Source organism: Crassostrea angulata, chromosome 2 (assembly GCF_025612915.1).
Source record: "Crassostrea angulata isolate pt1a10 chromosome 2, ASM2561291v2, whole genome shotgun sequence".
NCBI lineage: Eukaryota > Metazoa > Mollusca > Bivalvia > Ostreida > Ostreidae > Magallana > Magallana angulata.
Window position 1 is genome coordinate 6,683,443 of NC_069112.1, and position 14,482 is coordinate 6,697,924.

Here is a 14,482-nt window from a genome sequence, read left to right on the forward strand (position 1 = left end):
TCCATAAAATATAAAACTGCAAGTTTAGTCTGAACAGGACAGCATACGACTTAAGACTCTCTACGAAAATATCATATTTTTTATTTACAAGGGTAATTGTACTGTCATGAAAAGAGCATTTCCCCTATATTTTTGTAATCATTGCACAAGATGAAATTCATATTATTACATGTATAACTTATAATGCTATTAAATATTTTATATATTTAATTTAAGGGTGTTGGCTTGGGACATATTTTACCATTCAACTACTAGTAAAAGTTGACTGAAAAGAATGTGACTTGACAAAACTTCTTGATGCTCTCTCTCTCTCTCTCTCTCTCTCTCTCTCTCTCTCTTAAAGTAGTAAAAGAAATGCAAGGCAGTTTTGTTAACAATCCAGGATATCAGGCAAGATAACATTAAGCAATGTCAAGGGAGAATCACATAAATTGTTTTGAAACAATTGTGATATTGGAAATTTGAAACGAATTATAATTCATAACGGTCTTTAAAGTGCGTTTGTACTTCTTGGTACATTTGTCAACATATTAATTGTTGATAATACCAATTATATTTGAAAACTTAACTGGTATTGTTTTGATAATGATCAGATCATATGCGTTAATAGATTTATGATGAGAGATAGAAAACACGCATTGGGAATATGACATTTTATTGTGAACACTTATAATACATTACTATTTTTATATTGATACTTTAATTATCATTAAAGAACAAAATTTAAAAGTGGATGATTTATGAACTTTTAAAAGAAATCTCCTTGGGGTATGACATAGTTGCAAGGTAAGTTTGATATTAAAACAACTTCATATTGTGCACACGATTAGAAAAAAATAATAAGCGGTCATTTTAATGTCACACTTTTTCTAAAAAAAATGTTTTTATAATATATTTTAAAAAATGACTGATAAATATTGATAACAAATGTGTCTAACTAGTTCTCAATGATTACAGTACAGGAAAAATCCAAACAATATAAAACTTTAGTACATGAATAATGTAAAGAACTAAAAAAATTGAACATCAAAAAATTATGTATGTTGATAGTATTATGACTTGTCGTTAAATCTATCTCATATTTTTACATGTATATTTATACATAATAAGAATGCTATATGTAAGTCTTTTGAAAAGGTATAATTATGAAAAATAATATGTTCCGTTGCCTTAAAAACAATATTTAAGCACTTTTTGATATGATATAGAAATACATTTGATTTATTTCAGTTAGTCAAACATCGAATATATAGGAACACAATCCGAATATACTTATATGATTACACTCAGAAGTTTCTCGGTTCTTGATCTTAATAAAATCGTTCAGTTTTTGGACTGGAATAAGTCTGAGTAGAGTATCGACTACCCCTAGGTATATATGGGAGCTTTCCGTCATCAAAGAAGCGCATCCAGGATTTACTGACGACATCCCTCCTGTAGTCTGTGTGCTCATCTTCACTGCTCTCAGCGTATTGCCTAGACCTGCGATGAAAAGGATTCATATTGTGTTATACGTGTTTTAAGAGATTTATTTTGTGATATATGTGTATAAATCTGTTTTATCTGAGCAAATCCACAGAGAATGATTTTATGCCCATATTTCTATTGATTCGAATCATTGATTTGACACGTTATGTCTTACACTAAAAGTAAAGAAAAACAATGCAACATGTAAATCATGATCCTGTATTCTTATTTAATCCATTATATTCATTAACATAACACATCCATGCACGGATCTAGAATTTTTTTCAAGTAAGGGGGAATACTCGGGGGGGGGGGGGGTCAGATTAGGTATAATATCCCCCACCTCCTTTAGATCCGCGCATGACCTCACAAAGGTCATCAGTAGATGGGTGTATATTTTTGTGTATTAATTTCACTTACCGACGATATTTCCAAACTCCGATTACAACTACAATTGCAACCACCAAAATAAAACCCAGGACCGATGCAGTGACTATGTAAACTATAGTGGAGGTGGATAAAGCTGATGGTTCTGGTGTTGTTGTAGATTCACAATCTGTAGACAAAGATACACTGCATATTAGCGATTTGGACCTTTGGCATTTATTCAGATGTTATTGTATGTATATAAAGTTGATAAGAAATCAAGCATTAAGCCATTAGCTCATTATAGCGACCAATTTTACACTAAATATATAAGCTAGATATTTTTATCTTTTCAGTCTTAATACCACTTTTTTGGAGAAATTTGTCTTAGTGTCCATATGTTCATTTACCATATAGTCATGTTAGCAGAAAATTTTGTATTGAAGCTAACACTTATATCAGAATAAATACTCTTTGCCCAAAGATATTTCAATTCTAAAATACCTTGTATTCCAGACCATTGGTAGTTGTTTCTGTCTGGATAGCACACTTGACATCGATTTTCAGGATTAATCGCGGCCAGTTGAACGCATGTGTTATTAATAAAACAGTATTCTTTCTGAAAAAATACGTATTTTGATTTGTTGAAAATACAATGAAGAATTTGGAAATTCTTAAAAACAGATTCTTGTAAACACAAATAACATAAAACATAATTTCAGTCCATGCGTTTAATAGGAAAATTGAAATAAACATGACTTTTTTCAGAAGGCATGGTTCGAGATGCTTTTGTAGATGCTTCATCTTTTTTTCTTCATTTTTCTATCACTTAACAAATATACATTCAATGTAAACTGGTCAAGTCCCTTTTCCACTGATCGTGTTGGCATTCAGATTGATACGTATAAAACGAAAACGACTGAGTAAAGTGTTTACGGTCATAGGACACATTAAACATATACTTGGTAACCCAGGATGTGACGTCATTGCTTGGTATTGAACAGGATCCTCTGAACAGATTTTCATCTTCTAGGGAGCTCTCTAGTTGAGTTGAAGCAAGTACAGAACCATCATGGTGAATCTTTAAATAAAAATAATGCCACGTTGAAAAACAAGTATTAACAAGAGAGAAAAATATGTTATATTGATGAAAAAATAAACCCATAAGCAATACAAAACACGACAAAAGATGATATCATTTTATATCAAGGTGATGAAACGATTATCATAATTATAATGGCTATAAACAAGTGTTTTGCCTAAGTACTTAGATATCATATTTATCAAACAAAAGTGAGTATAATGTGTGACATACATATTTTATATAAGGTCACTTAAAAAATCAAAGTACTGAAGTACTGACGGGAGTTGATTTTATCGATTCTCATTTATTATCTTGCATGGCAATTAGTTTCTAGTCTGTATTTGAATTACGCACTTTTTTATAATATGGATTTTTAGACTTTTCTGACAAGAATTTCGAGAAATCTCATATGAATCATGTTGTGTAATATTTAAAGACGGATTTTAATCTATGTATTAGTAATAAAAAAAATTCTAAATATTGTTTGGATCCAAGCACTATTGATATCGAAATCTAGTCTCGTTCAACCAGACGTTCGGCTGTCTCTGTTAATCTCCGACAAGCAAGAGAGCCTCTCTGCTTGTCGGAGATTTACGGAGACAGCCGAGCGTTTGGTTGAACGAGACTATATTAAACTCTGGCGTAGGAATACATAAGACTACAAAAATATCTAAATTGTTCGTATTATATAAAATCGGACTATTTTCAAAGTGTTTATAGATAAGTTTCCTTGAAAAACAATGCTTTAGCAAACATTACATCGAATTTTTCTATTATTTTCAAGAACTAAGTCACAAGTGCTTAGGTCCAAACACTGTTTCACTTTCGGTTTGCCAGAGTGACGGCATGGGAGAGTTGATTAAAATCAACTCCAAATAAATTCCAAAATATGAAATATTAAAAAAAACAGACACAGAATATCATAAGTCAAACTTACTGATTGTTTATTAAAGAAACAATTTTTTTCAACATTTTCAAGGAAGTAGCGCCCCTTGAGGTAAACCCTGGAACACTGATGCAGAGATTTGTCACAAATGGCACTTGGTGTTGATTCCCAGATAACTGGTGGCGACAGGATATCAAAGGAACAATCACTTCCACCAAATCCAACTTCACACGAACAGTTACCTAAAACACAATGTTTCAATATGCAATGTTATAGAAAAACACAACATTAAACTTACTATTTTCACTTAATCTCAGTTAGTCTAAAATATGCGCTTTATTTTACGAGATGCCTTATTTTACCTTTAGTGGCTTATGTAACCATTTACACAATAATTTGACAAAATAACAATTAATGCTATTTCCTGATGACACTAATTATTAAGTTTAACCTTTAATTAAATAAGTCTGAATATTTCTTTTTATCGTTGATATACCATTTACCCGTGATAATCATCAAAATTCTATGTAAACAAAAATTTGCAGATTTCCTTTTATTGCAACCCTGAAGACAAATTGTGTTGCAGTTTAAATATACTAAACTACTTTTACCAAAAAATATAAATATTTCTAGGACAATTTTGCATCGAAGCATGTTTTTTAACATACCCTTGTTACAAACGCCATGTCCGCTACAATTACTAGGACAAAGACTTTGTAGGCTAGAAGTAACGACTGGATTAGCATTTTGTAGTGTTGTGTTCAAGCCAACAAAAGTCACACATTGGTGTAGAGCCGCTTCAACGTGGATTGCTGTGATGTTATAATCACCTGTCATCTAAAATAAAGTATGTTGATTTAAACAAACCGTGTAAGGAAATGTCAAAGACTAGTGTCAACAGAAAATATAATTAACAGTACTTACAATGACATCGTTTATGCAGTTTGAAAGTGATGAATTGCTCAAGTCACTGACATATTCCTGGCATGTTTTATATGGATCAGAACTTTCAAACGCTGAGGTGCAAACTGACTCTGCATTTTCCCGTGAAGTTGAAATGTTGAATTGTACGTCTCGTTTGTTTCTTGTCTTAAAAAAGAAAATAAACACATAGCTCAAGCTCATACATAATTCCAATTTCACTATATAATTCTTCAATTTAAACACTTGAAACTCACTAAAGGTTTTGGTACTGAAAGGCTAGGAGGTATCCATTTCTGTGATAAAGCTCTCTTTTTACGAGACACAGAAGTTTGAACTGTTAGCTCGGTGCACAGGAATTGTTTTTTAACAGTTGTTGAACAATGGGTCAAAGTATTGTATGAACACTGATCACCATTGGACGTACACATGCAGATCTTATCAAGGGTTGAAGAAATTGGTTGTCTCGTAGAGAGTGGTTCTTTCAACAAATTTCCATTGTCCAACACCCTAGATAATTATTAATGAAGTTGCAGTTTTATACTTAGTGTCAATTGAATACATTTTGAACAAAAGCTTTCATAAATTTACCAAATACCAAGTGAACATTTGTTTATATATCCGATTATCATTTTTCGTAGCCTGTTTACTTTTAGGTATTTTGAAGTGCTCTTATGTGAATAATATTATGTTCTCCGAGTTTTATTTAAAGGTAAAGTAATCGAAGATTCAACGTAATCAACGAATAGTAGGTCTCTACAAATAATTTCACATTAATGATTCTAAAGAGAATCCTATTTAAACATCTATTGTTAAGAACTTGTAAACAAACTACTTACTTCCATGAATTTGAGAAGTCATCCGGATATACAAGGTTCACATTGTCTGTGTCCCCGTTCCGTCTTTTGAAGTCGTTATCGCGGTCTCCGTCTAAAGTTCCACAGAGACCTTCTGTGTTATTCACATCAGACAAGGACGGATAGATATCAATGTCTATCTGCCAGGATCCTTGGACAGGCCACTCAACAAGGGACACCATCACGTAGGTTCCAGTAGGTAAAGAAATCTTTAAAAAAATTGTATGGCTAGGTGGAACACCAAACACAAACATGTCACTTTATATTGATAAATTGTGTGTTCTTTTTTTCAACACATACATGTAGCTATGAAACCAAAATATACATTTAGTCAAGTGCGTGTTTATATTTCAAATCCCCTCTTGTATATATTGAAATTAGCACACCATATGGGAACATATGGATTGATATCCCGAAAATAGGTACAATTACAAGTCTTTGATGTATGTTGAAGTTATTAGTCATATTCGTACCTTGTAGAGTTTGTCACTTTTTTTGTAGACTTGGATAACGCTATCATTACAGCTGAGAAAATCAACGAATTGTACGTCTCCGCACAGATCCACAAGAAAAACGTCTTGACCTGATTGCACGGATACTGCGCATGTGCAATGAGGAAAATTGTAATCAGGGTGACACTGCTTGTGTCTAGTCTGTACCTAATAAAAAAGGGAATAAGATCATTTTGAAAACGTGCTTCTCGATAACAAATTACTCAAACTTCTAGGTGAGAAGAAAACAAACCTCTTGATTATATAACATATTCCGATATAAGACGAATTCTCCCTCTATGTGATTTTCATATGATCTGAAATAAAAATTCAATTCCATGTCGTTAACAATTTGAACAATTTAATTGTTTTTGCCGTTATAGATATTAAATGATAACATGGATGAAAATAATGACATCTTACACTCCATCAAACGTATACATGTGGGGATCAGTTTTGGAGCCACACGACGTCCCTTTCCAATATTCATTATAATCTGTGATTGTCATCTAAAGCAACAGGGATACAACATTACAATACAAATAGCCATCTAAAATTAAACCAAACAAATCATTACATGTACCGTGGAATTTTTCAGAAAGGATTCACTTACCGATATGTTTTGATTAAAATTGTTCCAAAACGTATTACCATCTGACCTGGTCTTCAGTTGTACCGTCATGGATTGATCAATTTCATATCCATTTGTGTCCACGTGATTTAAAACAAGTGTTTGATTCTGTCTCCAATCATTAGAATCATACATTTGTCTCTCAGTGAAAGAAAAAGCCTTGAATTCAATCACACACTTATCGACACCAATAGTACCTCTGCAGCTGGATGTTGATTGAGGAAGATGGGGATATATTGCCAAGGCGGGCAGTGGTTGAACTTGCCCATTCACAACTACGGTTTTTGTAACGTAAGGAATTGTCATGTACAGCATTATAGACGTTTTACCTTTCCGCAAAAGATCATGATATGCTTGGATTACCTGAAATAATATAATGGTTTTACCGCGTTTATATTGTCATGTACATCATTATAGACTTGTTTGCTTTCCTTAAAGGGTGATGATATGTTTGGTTTATCTGAGATTATATGATAGTTTTACGGCATTTATGTTACACTTAAAACAAAATAGCTCGAAATTCATTGTCATATATATATATATATATATATATATATATATATATATATATATATATATATATATATATATATAACCTTTATCCCAGCAAAGAAGACGGGGCTAGTATTACGTTCGCAATTTGCAGGCGGAAGATCTTTTGACACACTAACTGTGCATTGTATCTGTAAAGAAGGTCAAATGAAAACAGTAATCTCACTTTACATGTAAAAGTGCAACAGAAAACAGAACTGTCATCATACTTAATACGGTGAAATGCATTTAATGTTGTGTTTTGATAATTTGGAAATTGATACAGTTAGATCTTGCTTTATCCATCATATTTGCCTATGTACCTGAAGTCCTGCCGTCTTGTCAAGTGGTGGTAGATCATTAGAGGACAAAGTAGCCAGACCAATATCAGCCTCTGACACTGTGACTGTTTTTATTAAAGTGGCATTATTGACAAACCACTCAATCTTGTAGAATAATGATGTGTCTTGACGCAACACAAACATGCATTTGAAGTTAATGTATGGCTGGTGCACGGTCCATATTGTCGTGGTATTTGTTTCATTGGTACTGAACCATGATACACTATGATACTCTACTAACACTTCTTCTGGAATTTTCATACCTAGAAAAAAATATATCGTTTTATAAGTAATTCTACTTCAGAATAATATAGACTCAAAGGGTTTTTGTATAACCTACAATAAGGTTGCTCTGTAGTCAATGGAACTGATGTTATAGTGATCAGTTCAGGTGTTGTAGTGGAAGTTTCTTGAGTTGTGGTTGTGTGTTCTGGTGATGTTGAGGTTTCCGAAGATGCAGTGGTAGGTTCTTGTGTTGGAGTGGTAGGTGCCGATGTTGTTGTAGGTTCTTGAGTTGTAGTGGTAGGTTCTTGAGTTTTAGTTCTAAGTTCTTGAGTTGTAGTGGTAGGTACCGATGTTGTTGTAGGTTCTTGAGTTGTAGTGATAAGTTCTTGAGTTGCAGTGGTAGGTTCTTGAGTTTTAGATCTAAGTTCTTGAGTCGTGGTGGTAGGCTCTGGTGTTGTAGTTGTAAGTTCTTGAGGTGTAGTGACAGGTTCGTGAGATATAATGGTAGGTTCTTGAGTTGTAGTGGAAGATTCTTGAGTTGTAGTGGTAGGTTCTTGAGTTGTAGTTGGAAGTTCTTGAGTTGTAGTGGTTGGTTCTGATGCTGCAGCTGTAGGTTTTTGAGTTGTAATGGTAGGTTTTTGAGTTGTAGTGGTGGGTTCTGGTGTTGAAGTTGTAAGTTCTTGAGTTGTAGTGGTAGGTTCATGAGTTGTAGTGGTAGGTTCTTGAGTTGTAGTTGGAACTTCTTGAGTTGCCGTGGTTGGTTCTAATGTTGTAGCTGTAGGTTTTTGAGTTTAAATGGTAGGTTCTTGTGTTGTAGTGGTAGGTTCTTGAGTTGTAGTGGTAGGTTCTTGAGTTGTAGTGGTTGGTTCATAAGTTGTAGTGGTAGGTTCTTGAGTTGTAGTGGTGGGTTCTTGAGTTGTAGCTGGAGGTTCTTGAGGACTGATGGGAGGGTTTTGAGTTGTAGTGGTAGGCTTTTGTGTTGTAGTTGGAGGTTCTTGAGGAGGTTCTTGAGTTGTATTGATAGGTTCTTGTGTTGTAGTGGTAGGTTCTGGTGTTGTAGTTGGAGGTTCTTGAGTTGTAGTGGTAGGTTCTTCAGTTGTAGTTGGAGGTTCCTGAGGATAAGTGGTAGGTTTTTGAGTTGTAGTGGTAAGCTTTTGCATTGTAGTTGGAGGTTCTTGAGGACTAGTTGTAGGGTTTTGAATTGTTGTGGTAGGTTCTTGTGTCGTAGTGGTAGGTTTTTGAGTTGTAGTGGTAGGTTCTTCAGTTGTGATGGTAGGTTCTGGCGTTGTGGTGGTAGGTTCTTGAGTTGTAGTGGGAGGTTCTTGAGTAGTGGTGGTAGGTCCTGGCGTAGTTCTGGTAAGTTCTGGTGTTGAGGTGGTAGGTTCTGGTGTTGAGGTTGTATGTTTTGGTGTTGAGGTGGTAGGTTCCGACGTTGAAGTGGTATGTGTTTGAATTGTAGTGGTAGGTTCTTGAGTCATGGTGGTAGGTTCTGGTGTTGTGGTGGTAGGTTCTTGTGTTGTGGTGGTAAGTTTCGATGTTGTAGTGATAGGTGTTTGAGTTGTAGTGGTAGGTTCCCGTGTTGTAGTTGTAGGTTCTTGAGTTATGGTGGTAGGTTCTAATGTTGTAGTGGTAGGTTCTGATGTTGTAGTGGTAGGTTCTGATGTTGTAGTGGTAGGTTCTGATGTTGTAGTTGTAGGTTCTTGCGTTGTTGTATCAATGGTTTTGGTTGTTGTTACTGTTGTATCTAGAATTGTCGTGGTTGTTGGTGGAGATGTTGTTGTTGTTTCATTGTTTATAGTGCTTACACAATCTACCGGTATTAAAACAAAACAATTCTATATAAAATATATGAAAGTACGTCTAATGTTCTAGGAGTGCAACAATTTTTTTTATATATAAAACGGCTTGAAAAACGTTATTTTAAATGTCGTTATCATAAATCATGTAAAATGTGTAAGTTTTTAAATGACTATTATATTACTTTTTCAATCAACAAAATCTTATTTAAATATGTTAATAAATAAAGTTTTTTTTTCCATAACCTGGTACCCTTTCTATCAAAAATGATATAACAATACAATGGTTCGGGAGTAGAACATACTTGTATTTATTGACCAGAAAGAAGTGTTCAGGGAGGTATCAAAGACTCTACAGGGATTGATACTTTCAACATCATTCGTATTGTAACACACTCTATCGATCAAACAATGGCCTACGTGTTAAGAAACAAATTCAATCTGTATTTAGTATTTTTAAACCTCTTTTTGAAAATATTGTAGGGATATGCGTGATGATATGTGGAAAAATGCAAAAAGGAGGCTTATAGGCCTTGACGTTCACTTGAGTACCATAAAACATGTCAGTGTCTCATGCTTGTATTTAAAGCTTTATATTAAAGTCTAAACCTTAGTTAATGGGGGGGGGGCGAGGGTACAAGAGTCTGAAGAATTTCAGAATATCTATTCCATGGCTCTATGGACCAAACATTGAATGAATCTCTAAATTTAGGTAGAAGACATAGTGTACAATTCATTCACTCAGTTTTTCACAAACAAGTATTGGAGTAAAGACGAACATTTTCAAAGATCTAATACATTTTTACAACATGGCTATATTGGCCCCACCATAGGGCCTGAATAACTGTCCCAGGGGTTATGAATTTCACAATATAGGTAGAAGGCTACATAGATACATAACCATGCATAAATTATTTCTCTAAGGTTATATAGGGAGAGAGAATTTGATTTTCAAAGATTTATCACATATTTTTATTACATGGCCACAGTTATCCCACCCTAGGGCCTGAACCCCTGATTATGGGGCTACTTTTTTCACAATTTTTAGACGGGATCACGTGACCCCGTCTATTAGTTTACTGTCAGCCGAAGTCTCAAACCGGAAGGCACGCATAGAACACATGAATTGAGTCTACGCATAAGAAAATATTGCAGGAAGTTTTCATACATTTCAGTAAATATGTATTATAAAAACACGCATTCAATCTTTAAAAGTTCTCTGTCTATAAACAAAATTCTATTTAGAAAATAAACAAATAGTTTTAATGATCAAAATATTCTTGCTCGGGTTCAAATGTGGAATGAGTTACGTAATTGAATGCACAGCGCCGTTGACGATTGAGATGGTGTACGAGCTCACTAATCAATAGAAGAGGTTGATGGTGGAATCGAAATGAAAGTTCCCAAACGCAATGAGCCATTTTTGAAAAGTTGTGAATTTTATTTTGACAATCTTTCACCTTCATACTACCAAACTTCATGCGCAAGCCGAAGTTAAAATCGGGACGGGTTATAAATAGGTGTTTTACAAATTAAATAGGTTTTTCATTGGTTTCCACTCTATTTGCGATATGACTGCTGTTCGTCTCGAAAGGAATTTTGTACAAAGAAAATAAAAAAAAAATCTCAATTTGCCTTCTCGTTCGTTGGCTCTTTAGTTGATTAAACTGAATTTGATAAGTGGCGAACGGATTTATTTTGACCTATTAATTTTGCATTAATCGCAAATGAAGAAAATTGTGTCAGATAAGTCGGTCTTAAAAATCAAAATCGAGACCGAGACAAATATTGTTATTGTCAAAGTTATTGGGAAAAAAATTTCTAACGTCAGGTGCCTGTGTTTGTTATCGGTATACAAATGTTCACTTTGTTTGTTAATTCAGCAGTTTTAGAGTTTTCGGGGTTTTCATAAAACTTTTATTACGGATACCGTCTGACTGGTGGATTTCCCTTGGATCACAAAATTGAATAAATCAAATGATTAAAATTATCTACTTTGATATAGTTGTTTGATTTTCCCGGTTAGTAGTAATTTTTAACATTTTTCCTTGGGGTCTAATTGCTAGCGCTCTCGAGCCCGTTAGTCTTTTTACGTTTGTCTTTTTAACTGGAATACGCATGCCCGACTCAATAGTAGGGGATTCTGGGAATAATGTACTACTGTTGATAAACTGTACCATTTGAATTTCTTTTTATCATCTTCACATGAAGTTTTGTGTTTTTTGGTAAATGTCAAAAAGTAACAGCAGCTTTGGTCTTATGATGCAAAGTTATTTTAAATGTCATAATAAATAGCTAGCTTTATCTTAAACTCCTTCAAGCTCTGAAAACAACCTCGAATAGCTTGCCAGAAAGGCCCGAGAAGATACGATTGCTACAAAACAGTACCAATGGTTTTTGAAAATTTTCACCTCAAAATTGAAATTGAAATTACAGTAGATACAAAATGATTAAGGAACAGTCAATGGGCTATGCCATTGCCGATGTGAAGCCCACTTTGAAGCTGAGACCTAACTCCAGCACAACTCCAATACACCACTGTGCCTTCCTATTGTTAACTAAGTTAATCGATTCAGAAATTTAAACCAATGTTTTAGAAATCTGTTTCTGTGTTTAATGATGGCTACAGCGCTAGCTAACCAATCTTTTTAAAAGATAAGCTTGTTTTACATAATATACCGTTGTGTCAATTTTCTACAATTATGAAGGCCGGGATTGAGTAAAATTTAAACAAAGTATCAAACAATTGCAAAAAGCCGATTTAACATAGATTGTAACATCTAATTCAAACTCATAAATTTTGGAAGCATATTCAAAGAAATCCAAGACAATTACAATAACTTTCAGGACCCCGTCTTTCAGTACTCTCAGTACTTTGATTATAGATGGCTTTATGGACATCATAACCATGCATTAAGTCCCCCTACCACACACACACACACACACATGTAAGGGGGGAAAATTGCTTTAAAAGGTTTTTTTTCATATTTCGCCCACCAATGGCGCCCCAGGGGTGATAAAGCCTTGAATTTTACTATTTAGTTTCCATTAAAACGCTTCACACTTAAAAAAGTTACAATTGATCTTAAAGTTTATAAGAAGCTAAAAATGTAAAATTGTTAACGGACGACAACGTACGAAGTTTATTTGCAACAGGTCGCCTAAGTGACACAGGTAACCTATAAACAATCACAATGTATCAGCGCAATATTAATGAAAATGTCACCATTTTTTAAGGTCCAGTTGCTTCTCGATACATTTGGATGGCAGACATGACAGTCCTCGTCTATCTGTGTCTGACCGTCACCATAGCATATGCCATCAATAAAGCATAAATCTCAAAAATTGATAATTACACGTACTCAGTATTTACTAACTAAGAAAATATTTTTTTTTTTTATGAATGGAAAATAATTTTACCACCCAAACGATTTTGTTATGTCTAGAAACAATTTGGTAATTAAAAAAGATAATCCTATAAGCAAACAGTACATACCGCTTAAAAACTTGTACCATATTAGTTTTGATTGTAAATGTTTTGGAGAAGCTTACCTGTGTTTGGTGACCAAGCTGATTTGTCTACAGAAGGATCACAGATACTGCAGGCGTTACTGCCGTCAAAGACCCCATATTTGTAGCAAACCCCGGATATATAACAGTGACCTTAGTGAATAAGTAAAATAGAACATACAAAATTACTTATTTTACATTGCCACAAATTCGCTGATAAACCGGTAATATCATTTCATTAGATATGTATACTAGACATTTCAAAGAAACTATATTTAAATTTTGATTTTCAGTTAAATAAATACTAGTCAAAAAAGGAACAATGGTATTCAATTAAACCATAATAAGAATAATTAAAAAGTCTCTCTTTGAGTCGACTGTTAAGAAAAATCATTATTGAGTCATATAAAAATACTGTACCTTCATTATATGACCATTCAGATTTAGACTTGGCCGTGTTGCATATATCACACTTGTTGTTCGTGTTTGTTGATCCGTCAGCCACACATGAGTTGTTGATGAAACAGTATCCCTCCTGCAAACATTAAATTTGAACAACGTGATAAAAACACAACCCTTGGAAAAAAGTCCTTAACCTAAATCAACAGCCGCTGAAAAATGTGGAAAATTGTTTCTAGAAAACTATTTAACAAATTTACATTATCACACAGAAGAGGGGGGGGGGGAGGTGTAGACAATTATCATTTTTATATTTGTCATTCCAAAGAAAATTAAACTAATTAAACGTACATAAATCTTGTAACAAACATTACATTATGCATTTAGCAAGCGCTAACCTTAAAAACAAATGTGATATTTCCTGTGTCATTTTGATATTCCTGGCAAAGCGATTGGTATGTGTAAACCTGAAAGTTTTCAGTAAATCTGCTACCGTCATTTGAAATATTAAAGCTAAATTCTGTAACCCAGTGGTTGGATGAGTCGTACTCCAGTGGGCAGAAGCCCTCAAACAATGTTCTTTCTTCTAGTCCAACTACATAATCATCTATCGACACAGAGCTTCCATCTTCCATTGACTATTAAAAATAATAAATAAATAAAACAATTAGTATCACTATGGTGATTGTTCAAAACTCCTGAAGATTATAATGAAACCGGTAGAGTTTTGAATCGGCTTTCTGTTATTTTTTATTATTTAATACTTGTGTGGATTAACTTTACTCATTTTGGATTATATATATATATATATATATATATATATATATATATATATATATATATATATATATATATATATATATATATATATATACAGACCCTGAAACGTGCTACTACACCAGTTGCACGGTTCGGTTCGTTACGCTTTTTTAACGGTACGGTTCGCTTTGTGAACGGTACGGTTCGTTTTGTTAACG

General features: G+C 33.8%; 1 protein-coding gene across 1 annotated transcript in view; it reads right to left on the reverse strand.

Moving 5' to 3' along the window:
* Positions 1-638: 638 nt before the first annotated feature.
* LOC128170984 (uncharacterized) overlaps positions 639-14,482 on the reverse strand; it is a 35,267-nt gene continuing 21,423 nt past the window's right edge. The window contains 21 exon segments of the mRNA XM_052836746.1: positions 639-1,482; positions 1,888-2,023; positions 2,338-2,452; positions 2,676-2,716; positions 2,719-2,914; positions 3,855-4,045; positions 4,472-4,640; positions 4,728-4,892; positions 4,982-5,234; positions 5,564-5,790; positions 6,055-6,240; positions 6,326-6,389; positions 6,496-6,581; positions 6,686-7,066; positions 7,300-7,386; positions 7,558-7,838; positions 7,916-9,610; positions 12,823-12,933; positions 13,149-13,259; positions 13,527-13,641; positions 13,904-14,143. Coding sequence (XP_052692706.1) covers positions 1,311-1,482; positions 1,888-2,023; positions 2,338-2,452; positions 2,676-2,716; positions 2,719-2,914; positions 3,855-4,045; positions 4,472-4,640; positions 4,728-4,892; positions 4,982-5,234; positions 5,564-5,790; positions 6,055-6,240; positions 6,326-6,389; positions 6,496-6,581; positions 6,686-7,066; positions 7,300-7,386; positions 7,558-7,838; positions 7,916-9,610; positions 12,823-12,933; positions 13,149-13,259; positions 13,527-13,641; positions 13,904-14,143 — 5,022 coding nt within the window. The 3' untranslated portion in view covers positions 639-1,310.